General features: G+C 52.8%; 1 protein-coding gene across 1 annotated transcript; it reads left to right on the top strand.

The window, feature by feature from the left end:
- Positions 1 to 1824: 1824 nt before the first annotated feature.
- On the top strand, positions 1825 to 10287 carry Sfxn3 (sideroflexin 3). Its single transcript, XM_059257380.1, has 11 exons — positions 1825 to 2020; positions 3198 to 3361; positions 3866 to 4036; positions 4726 to 4824; positions 5308 to 5383; positions 5525 to 5610; positions 6559 to 6686; positions 6867 to 6916; positions 8259 to 8308; positions 8857 to 8904; positions 9135 to 10287. Exons 2-11 carry the CDS (start codon positions 3201 to 3203, stop codon positions 9229 to 9231), a joined length of 966 nt encoding a protein of 321 aa, XP_059113363.1. The 5' UTR covers positions 1825 to 2020; positions 3198 to 3200; the 3' UTR covers positions 9232 to 10287.
- The last annotated feature ends 391 nt before the right edge of the window (positions 10288 to 10678 follow it).

Below are 10678 nucleotides of genomic sequence, written 5' to 3'. Positions count from 1 at the left end.
AGTGTGGGTTCCAAATCTGTGTAGGAAGAACAGGGTTTGGGGGAGAGGCATGAGTGTTGTACTATTGACCAGCGCTCCACACTTCCCCGTGCCTTGAGCATCCTGCCTTCTCATTTCTTGGGACCCTCACCTCTCCTACCCTGGGGCCAGAGGAAATCTGCCCAGTTCAGAACCATCTTGGATTTGGGGAGCTTTTTCTATGAGGCCATGGGGGAGCTCTCACCCTTCACTGCTGCTCTCAACTGAGTCACCCACCAGTCTCTAGTCCTCCAGAGAGTGGAGACGGGATTACAGCAACTTTAAAAAGAGCGAGAAAAATGGGTGTCAGGACAGTTTACTGCAGCATCTTTCCTGTGTATGTGTATGTGGGTAGGGGTTAGCCTCTAGAGCTGGACTTCAGGACCTGGGACAGCTGCAGCCGAGCTTGCCCCCACCGCCACCCCCAAGGGACCGCCAGGTTCCAGGCTGCGGCTGCGGCTGCGGATCTAAAGCTGCTGAAAGACCCTATTCCGTGACTGCGCGATCTGCTAGAGAGAGCCCCACAATCGCTAGTGCAAAACCACGGGCTACGTCCTCTGGAGCATCTCTGTAACCCAAAAAACAGACTCCCCTGTGGGCCCTCCTGCCCCGCTACCTCTAGGACTTGGCCCCCTCACCTGGTCGCTTGCGCAGCCGCCCGCTTTGCCCGCCGGCGAGCGCGAGACACTGAACCCGCTAAGGACCCCGCCCACGCTCGGTGCGGCTGCGGGGAATAAGGCTGGTCCGCACGGTCCTGGGATCCCATTGGCTGCTGAGACTGCCAGTCATTCTTTTCTGGCACTTGTGGTACCCGGTCCGGATTGTAGCTAGTCACCTGCCTGGTACCTCTGGGCTCTGCCCGCCCCAATTCTGAACCCCACCGGTCATTGGAACCTAGGGCAGCTCTGGAGCCCCGCACTGGCGACTAGAATCGCGTCTTCTCCAGGCCACCCTGCCTGCCTGGGCTCGTGAAATTGCCATCCCTTTCGTAGTCACTCCTGAGGTCTGCCTGTGGGAGAATGTCATGAGCAAAAGAGCCGAATGTGGACCTGAGATGAGCAGGAACGAAAGCTGGAGCCTGGGTGTGCAGCGGCCGTGCTCTGGGTGCTAATGGGTGAGGTGTGTGTGTGTGTGTGTGTGTGTGTGTGTGTGTGTGTGTGATGCCTTCACATCCTCAGTCGAAAAAGTGTTTCTCTGGGCACCCTGTTCTGGAAAGTCTGCAAGACAGAGCAGCTGATCACAGCACACCAGGAGAGGAATCTTTCTGATGCTCAAGCTTGGATGCAGGCAGAGATCACGGGAGACTGGCCGTGCACATCCCAGGGGCTGGAGCTTCAGTGCTGGGGGCGTAAGGAAACTGCTAGCACAATGGAGCTGGGGGTTGGGTGGCAAAGAGGGGTGGGGACACAGGAGCGCAGGCACCACAGGAATGTGGCTAGGAAGGGATGTGATGGTGAGGATCTGCAAGAGGAGCCCATAGGTCCTGAAATAGCAGACCAGGGGGCCAAGCAGGCAGAGGCCCATTGCCAAGGCAGCCATCAAGTAAACAAGCAGTAACCCGAGTCCCTCCGGGCGGCGCACCGCCAGAGGCCCGCCCTCCGCGCCGCTCCCCCGCGCCCAGTGCACCTAGACGGAGTGCTGCTGGGTCGGGTGCCTCCCGAGGCAAGCCAAGGGACTGCAAGTGAAGGAGGCGAGTGGGGCGGCTCCTCCCCTCCTCCCTCTTGTTGGGAAGGCGGCCAGAACTGATTCCCACGACTGGGTCGGGTCTGTTCTCAACGGCCTGGTCGGGGGGGGGGGGGGGGGGGAGTCCCTCCATGTGACATCCACGGCCCCGGAATTCTGCCAAGCCGGGGGCGGGTTGGGCAAACGAGCCTAGGGAGCCCCCGCCCTTCCCTGCTGCTCAGCGTCACGCGTGACGTCCCGGTGATGGCTGGGAGGAAAGCAAGAGAGCTGTGAGGAAGGCGGGTCTGAGAGCTGCTAGAGGCTGAAAACCCCGGAAAGCGTGAGTGTTTGCTGCCTTGGGAATCTTCAGAGTGTGGGGGTGAGGGCCTAGGGTCAGAGGAGGAGGCTTGCCTTGAAAGGAGCTCTCTGTCTGGTGGGAATTCCAGAATGCAAGGTCTGCTAGGACCTGCAGGGCACAAGGAAGGATTGGTTGGGTGAGGCTATGTGTAGGCAGGCATACTTTAAAATATCTGCACATGATAGATATTGCTCGTGTGTGTGTGTGTGTGTGTGTGTGTGTGTGTGTGTGTGTAACGGTATTCTGGCTGGTTGGCTAATGTATACAGTGGGTCTAACCTGTTTGTGTGCCAAGGAGGGCATGCATGTCTTTGTGCGTGGGTATGTGAGAGTCGGGTAGGGGCGTTGTCTGCTGTGAGGGAGGAAGTGGAGTTGGAGGGGATTAGTCATTCTGCAGGATTTTTGCCTAGCACAGCCAGATGGCTGCTTCTGACATTCCCTTTTGTGCTGAGTGGAGGGGCAGGCACTTAATCTTGCCCTTTCCTGAGGTAGATGGCTCAGGGGGAGTTGCATGGGTATCTGTGTCAGCCCTATGCAACCAGGGACCCGGAGAGTCCTGGGTTATTGTGCAGGAGTTGAAGCAGATGGGTTTGAAGGTGATGTGTGCATGCTCTCATACTCACAAATGGCTGCCACTCGAGGCCTCTGAGATCTGGTACTGATCAGCCCTCAGGTGGCTAGTGATCCTGGTCTCCTCCAATCAGGGCCTTGAATGTGGGATGTCATCTTCCCAAACAGCCTCGGAAGTTTTCTTATCTAGGTTTTAGAGCAGCTGGGGCCTGAAGCTGGAATGGGCTTGGCTGTGTTATCCGTGTTCTATGCTCCTACAGCCGGAGCTCAAGATAGCTGGCCCGGATTAGTTGCTGCCGTTGAACCAACCACACACATGTAAATCCCCACCATGTAAAATCTGCACCAGGCCGGAGCATGAGGGAAGCTACATATACTCTTGGTTCTGGTCTTCCCTCCGCCTCCTCTGTAGCTATAGGTCCCTGGCTAAAACACTACCTAGGAAAACAACTCCTCCCCCACCTTACCTATCTGGAGTCACCTTGAGCTCTTGCAAGGACTGGTCATAGTTTCTGGAAGCAGGGCAGAGCCACCAAAGTTTTCCCCGAGTGAAGTCCTTGGACCTGATCCTCGCTCTTGTTGCCTTGCAGAAGATGGGTGACTTGCCCTTAGATATCAACATCCAGGAACCTCGATGGGACCAAAGCACATTCCTGGGCAGAGCCCGGCACTTCTTCACAGTTACTGACCCTCGAAATCTGCTGCTGTCCGGGGACCAGCTGGAAGCTTCCCGCAACATTGTGCAGAATTACAGGTGAGCCTGCCTCACACCAGATGACAGTGACACAGCACTTTAGCTCAAAGGATTTTAGGACATTTGGGTTGAGGAGACAGCGTTGGATTGTGGGTAGACAGCAGCTCTACAGTTCACAGATCCCCTTTAATGACCATTCCCAGTGCTGTCCACTCCGCAAGGACAGAGGGGCCCGAAGGAGAGTTCCAAGCAGACAGACAGGCAATAACCCTTTTGTCCTCTGGAGGTTTAACTCTTGCAACGCCCCCAGTCATTTCAGACCCTTTGAAAACCACCATCACCATGACCCTGAAGAAAATGTGGGACCACGAAAGATGTAGAAAGAGCAAAGTACACATATGAGAGGCATTTGGTCTCCTCTGTGGACAAGGAGCTCCTTTACTCTGGGGTTGAGTGTCAAAGTTCCTGGTCCATTGCCCAGAGTTCCCTGAGGCAAGCAGCAGAGTCAGGAAGGACAGGTCTGACCCCTACAACAGCCTGCTGGTTCCTTGCCAACTTCTGCAGGGCTGGTGTGGCAATCCCGGGGCTCACTGAGGACCAGCTATGGAGAGCCAAGTATGTGTACGACTCTGCATTCCATCCGGACACAGGGGAGAAGGTGGTCTTGATTGGCCGCATGTCTGCCCAGGTGCCCATGAACATGACCATTACTGGGTGCATGCTCACCTTCTACAGGTAAGTCTCATCCCATGTCCCCGTCCTGAGCGTTGTGTCCCAGAACACGGCTGGGTGGCTGGAAGTCACTTTCTGCACCCTTTTGGGTAAAGAACAGTGTGTATGTGTGTGGGGGGGGATGTGTAAGAATTCTTTCCATTTCTCAGAACCTCGCCTCCATTTGTGTAAGGTGTACCTGTGAGGGTGACAAGGGCAAGTTCTGGGGCCGTCAGTTAAGTCCCTCTTGAGGAGTTAAGGAACTCTGAGGGTTTCAATATTAGGTTTTTGGGGGGCTGGAGAGATGGCTCAGTGGTTAAGATTATTGGCTGGTTGTCCAGAGTATCTGGGTTCAAATCCCAGCACTCACATGGCAGCTCACAACTTTCTATAACTCATGTTCCAGTGGGTCGGACTTCCTCACGCACACATGCGGGTCAAACACCAGTGTATATAAAAAGTAAAAACAGCCGGGGTGGTGGTGGCGCACGCCTTTAATCCCAGCACTCGGGAGGCAGAGCCAGGCGGATCTCTGTGAGTTTGAGGCCAGCCTGGTCTACAGAGTGAGTTCCAAGAAAGGCGCAAAGCTACACAGAGAAACTTTGTCTCGAAAAAGCCATAAAAAAAGTAAAAACATAATTTAATATTGGGGGTTCAAGAATTGGGGATACTGTGGAGGGACAGACATAAGTAGTCTAACTTTGCACCCTCAGGAAGACTCCGACTGTGGTGTTCTGGCAGTGGGTGAACCAGTCCTTCAACGCTATTGTGAATTATTCTAATCGCAGTGGGGATGCTCCCATCACCGTGCGGTGAGAACCCCCCTTCCCAGCTGTTCCTGGTCTTGTGGACCCCTGTGCCAGGGGCTCAGCTCTCCTTTCAGCTACATGTTTGACTGACTACCACCTGAGGGTGCTCAGTCCATTGTATATGTTTTGGAGGACCCACTCCGGATGGCTCAGTGGTTAAGAGCACTGGCTGCTCTTCCAGAGGTCCTGAGTTCAATTCCCAGCACCCACATGTAGCTCACAGCCATCTGTAGTAGGATCTGGTGCCCTCTTCTGGCATGCAGGTGTACATGCAAGTAGAGCACTCCTATACATAAATAAATAAACCTTAAAAAAAAAAAAAAAAGAGGAGGAGGACTTTCATATAAGTTTACCCTGGAGTAGGGGGCGGGGCTTTCAATGAGGCTACCCTCCAACACCCCCTGCATTGGAAACACGTAATGTCCTTAAAGGAAATGCATGCTGGGCTCTTCATCTCCCCCTGTGATCTGGCCTTTTCCTCCACAGGCAGTTGGGAACAGCCTACGTGAGTGCCACCACTGGGGCTGTGGCCACCGCTCTGGGACTCAAATCTCTCACCAAGGTAAAGTCTCCTTACCACTCCTGGCCTCTTGTTAATCCTTTACCCATTTTCTTCTTCCTTGTCACCCTCTCAAGAAGCGCCCCACCTGAATCCCTCCCCCCACGGTCCTCAGAGCCACTGACCACTGCCTTTCCTCCCCAGCACCTGCCCCCACTAGTCGGCCGATTTGTACCTTTTGCAGCTGTGGCCGCTGCCAACTGCATCAACATCCCCCTGATGAGGCAGAGGTGAGTGGTCCGGGCTCCTGGCACAGGGATGTCCAGCTACCCTCCACCTCTGCAGACCAGCGCGGGTACAGGCAGAGTCCTCTTCATCGCTGATGTGAGCTGCTGGGCCCTGGCTTACACTGACCCTGTGTTCAAGGACAACCAGGTCCCACTGTGGGAGAACTTGCCCCGAGGTGTGGCAAGACTTGGGTGAGAAAGAGTGGTGTATATGATAGCCAGGATGAAGGTGACTTTCAATAATCAAAAGTGTGCTCTGGTGGGTCTTGTACCACCATCGTGAAAATCACATTTCTGACAGTGGTGGCACCAGTGTCTTGGTCATAAAGCCCCCCCCCCCCTTTTTTTTGAGATAGGGTTTCTCTATGCAGTCCTGGAATTCACAATGTAGACCAGGCTGGCCTTGAACTCACAGAGATCTGCCTGCCTTTGCCTTCTGAGTGCTGGGATTAAATGCTTGGCTCAAATAATATTCTTTTTTTTTTTTTTTTTTTTTTTTTCTCGGAGCTGGGGACTGAACCCAGGGCCTTGCGCTTGCTAGGCAAGCACTCTACCACTGAGCTAAATCCCCAACCCCTCAAATGATATTCTAAATAGTTTTGTTTGTTTATACTAATCTGGGATGCTCTGTGGAGAAAACTCACCTGGGCTACTCGGACATTTAAGGTAGTTAGGACTCAAGATAGCTGTCCCTGTCATGCTGGATCCCAACACTCGGGAAATCACGCTATACCCAGGTTCCTCTCTAAACTCATCTTTTTCAGCCCACACCGAGTGACCAACCTCCTCATGCTCCCTGGCTGGGAAGGGCTAGCACAACACCTGTCTGCTTCTCTTTGGGCTCTACCCTACACCTGGGAGCTGTTCAGAACCGGCCTTTGAGTGGGGAAGGTGAGAGGCCTCCAGAGATCTGCTGCCTATAATCTGACCCAAGCCTCTTTCTCTTCTTAGGGAGCTGCAGGTGGGCATCCCAGTGACTGATGAGGCAGGTCAGAGGCTTGGCCACTCGGTGACTGCTGCCCAACAGGGAATCTTCCAGGTGGTGATATCAAGAATCGGCATGGCGATTCCTGCCATGGGTGAGGCGGGGATGGCTGGTGGAGCTCGGGAGGCTAGGAGAGAAGAGGGGTTGAGATTCTCAGGGGCTTTTGACAACTCAAAGTCAGCAAGCCTGGGAAGAACAGGAGAAGCAAGGAGGGAGGTCTTCCCTCAGGTTCCTGGAGTTCCACTAACTTTCTCACTGCCCTGCTCTCCTCCAGCCATTCCCCCAGTGATCATGAACACTCTGGAGAAGAAAGCCTTCCTGAAGGTAAGAACCTCACCTCTTACCTATTCTGTCCAGAGGTTTCTGACATACAGAGGGACGACTGTCAATGCATGATTGATTGCATATTCATGCATGCCACTAACTGTGTCTCCCACTAAGAGGCACACATACATGGGTGATATTTTGTTTGTGTTTTGACAAATAAAGCTTGCTTGGAGTCAGAGGGCAGAGCTAGCCACTAGTTAACCATAGAGGTTTGGAGGACTGTAGAGAGAGGGACAGGAAGTGGCAAGGCCGGGCTGAGACAGGATCTCAGCCCTTTTGGACTAGAGGAATGGAAGAGGAAGGAAGCAACTGTGTCTGCTGCCCTGCATCTCTGATTTTTCTGGTTTTTCTCCATATTTAACTCCTGGTTTTTATTGATAAGATTAATTAGATTTACACTTCACATACATACTCATGAGTACACAAACAAGATAAGGAATACAGGCTCCAGCTCATCCATCAAATCATTTATTCACAAACGTTATTAAGTACCGACTGTACACCAGACATATTAAACAGGACTAAGATGGTTGTAGACCCTGTTCCGATGAGGCAGTCTAGTACAGAAACCAACAAACAGGAACAGGCAATAGGGCTGGACATGGTGGTTCATGCCTTTAATCCTAGCACTCTGGAAGCAGAGGCAGGAGGATCTCTGTGAGTTTGAGGCCAGCTTGGTCTACATAGCAAGTTCCAGGCCAGCCAGAGCTGCCCAGTGAGATCTTGTCTCAAAAAACAAAACAACAAAACAGAAAACCCAACACACATATCATTGTAGTTATGAAATGTGCTTTGTAGGAAACCAGTGGGGCCTTATAATTGAGACTATCTGGGGAACAGTTTAGGCAAGGATAGGCCTTGGAAGATCCAAAGAACAAGGAAAGTCTGACAAAGAGTGTTTCAGGGAGAGGGAACAGCTTGTGCCAAGGCCCTGAGGCAGGGATGGGCTGACACGTTTGAAGACCAGAACAACGTTCGTTGTGGCTGAAGTGGATAGAGGAAGGCATGGAGAGGGACATTTATGCCCCTGGGGATGACTGGAAGTGAGCGGAGATTCAGGGGACGCTTCCTGAAGAAAGTGTGATAAAAGAAAGACAGGGTTAGAGAGTGCCATGGGAACCAATTCTGAGAGGCAAGAATGTACGATAGGATAGGCAACAGGTCTGGCTGGGACAGGGGGTTGCCATATGCAGGTCCCAGCCTGTCATGGCTGGGAGAAACATCCAGTTGTCCAAGGGCTCAGAGGTAGAGTTGACAGGTTAGAACCATGAGGGGAAAGCTAGATGGAGGAGGAAAATGGGGACACAAGCATTCTATTTGTCTCTCTGTTTCCTCACAGCGCCGGCCCTGGTTGGGGGCGCCCCTGCAGGTGGGACTGGTAGGCTTCTGGTAAGTGTGCCAAGTGTGCATGGGAGAGCCTTTATCATTTTGGGCATGAGAGGGCACTTATTACATTTGAGGTGCTTACATACATTGCTCAGTCATACATCCAGTTGGTATGGATACCTATACTGCAAAATGTGTGTATGTGTGTGTGTGTGTGTGTGTGTGTGTGTGTGTGTAGAGTCTTAGGGGTTCTTGCCTTTGAAGGTCAATAGTTTGGTTGAAGAGTTAAGTCTTTATTCACCAGAGGAAACCATGCAAATAAACTCTGGCACAATCCAGGAGGCCCAGCCCATTTTATTCCTGATTCTGGCACTTTCTGATCATGGGGCTTGGGATCAATGCTCTTGAGGCTCTTTCCTTATCCAGAATCTAATGTCAGGACTGAGTTTAAGATCCCTGAGTGGTCCCTTGGCTCCATTTTCCAGCTTTTACAGCTGGGATAAAGCTCACAAAAATGTCTTCACTCCTGGGGCTATTTCCATGAGGTGGGGTAACAGGGAGGGAATGCTCAGGCCAGCTTCACAGACGTTTCCGGTGCTCTCCTTCCCTAGCCTGGTATTTGCCACACCCCTGTGCTGTGCCCTGTTCCCCCAGAGAAGGTGAGTAATGCCCTTGGCCTGGACCAGAATCCCTACACAGGATTCCACATCTCAGGCCCTTAGTGTGTTCCTGGGAGGCCTGGTGATGTGGGAACCGGGGGGATGACAGTGAGCCAGCCCTTCTGAAAGCAGGGGAGGATTCTTCACCTGGGAGTGAGGGGAAGCTGGGCCCTGGGTCTGCGATGCTGAGCCCAGGGCATATCCATCTAGCTTGTGCTGTTCTGTTGCAGCTCCATACATGTGACCAGGCTGGAGCCGGAGCTGCGAGCTCAGATCCAAGCACAGAACCCCAGCATCGATGTGGTTTACTACAACAAGGGGCTCTGAGGGGAGTCAGCCTCCGCCCCTTTCCTTACCTCCTAAGGCTGCTTCCTGGGTGCCACCTTACAATGCTACCACTTGTTTATCTTCTGGGTCAGGGGACTTGAGGTGGGGAGCAGCCACTGAGACCAGCAACCCCTCAGCCTGGGGGAGGCACCCCTGTAATAAGCCTCTTCTCTCCTCTCTGGTTTCAAAGAGCGGGTCACAAAACCCGTCCCTCCTGTGCTTATGTGCGCAGACATACATATGCAACACATGTAAGTGTTTATACATCTGGTCCTGGAAGCTAAGAGCAGATAGGCTCTTCTAGGATGTCTTAATATGTGGCTTTCCCCCTCGTCTCCTGCCCATCTAGCAGCAAGCCAGGTTATAGGGGACACTTCCTTCCCTAAACTGTTCCTCTGCCCAAGACATTTCTGATAGCACCTTACCCTTCTGGATACAGGAGAAGCCCCAGGACCCCACAACACGGACTGAGGGCCACCAGCAAGGCAAACATAGCTTACTCCTTCAGGTTTCAAGGAGCTGACTCCAAAACCTGGCTTAGGATCTGGGCTGGCAGAGAAAGCAGGGTTGGGATTAGGGAGTCGGGGGGCTCGTGCCTGCTGTGCCCATGTCCTAGAAGGTTTCCATTCTTCTCTTCTAGCGACACGAAGGGATGTCAGCAGCCTGTATTGCCCTCTGCACTGCAATGTGAGTGCTTTTAGGGATGGTTTTAGGCATTCTTGGTCTATTCTGATGTCATGACTCGGATAGAAATCCAGCAATTCCGATTCTCTTCCTGGTCAGAGAGCCACACAGGCAGAGCAAGCGTTCCCCTTCACACACTGCCACCACCTGTACCCACTTACAGGGGACTGGTGTGGGAACGGTGCTTAACAGAGGCCTCAAGCGTACAATCTCAAGACAGGTAATTCTGTGTTTCATTGACCCTTCTTAGACAGTCACCACGCCCCCACCTCAGCTCCTTCCTTTCCACAGATCCCATCTCTGGAAGAACGAGGGCTTCACATGATGCTAGGCAAGCGCTCTACCACTGAGCTACATCCCCAGCCCCCCTTTCTTTTCTTCCCTTTTTTTTGGTTTTATTTTGTTTTGTTTTGTTTTGTTTTTCAAGACAGGGTTTCTCTGTGTAGGCCTGGCTGTCCTGGAACTCACACAGTAGACCAGGCTGGCCTCGAACTCACAGAGATCCACCTGCCTCTGCCTCCCGAGTGCTGGGATTAAGAGTGTGCGCCACCATGGCCAGCAGCCCACCTTTCTTAACCATGGCCCTGCCCTCCCTTTGCCCTTAATTTGAAGAAGCAGAGGGACCCAGACCTCAACAGACGGACCAAATGGAAGATGGGATTAGGGATGGCGTGGGTGGTGGTGACTTTACGGTGTAGAATTAGATCACCACTCGGAATCCAAGACCTCTAGCTGAAAAGGTGAATGGGGTGGGTCAAAAGGT

Source organism: Peromyscus eremicus, chromosome 1 (genome assembly GCF_949786415.1).
Source record: "Peromyscus eremicus chromosome 1, PerEre_H2_v1, whole genome shotgun sequence".
Classification (NCBI taxonomy): domain Eukaryota; kingdom Metazoa; phylum Chordata; class Mammalia; order Rodentia; family Cricetidae; genus Peromyscus; species Peromyscus eremicus.
Note: the sequence above shows the minus strand (reverse complement) of the source record. Positions and strands in the feature narration are given on the sequence as shown.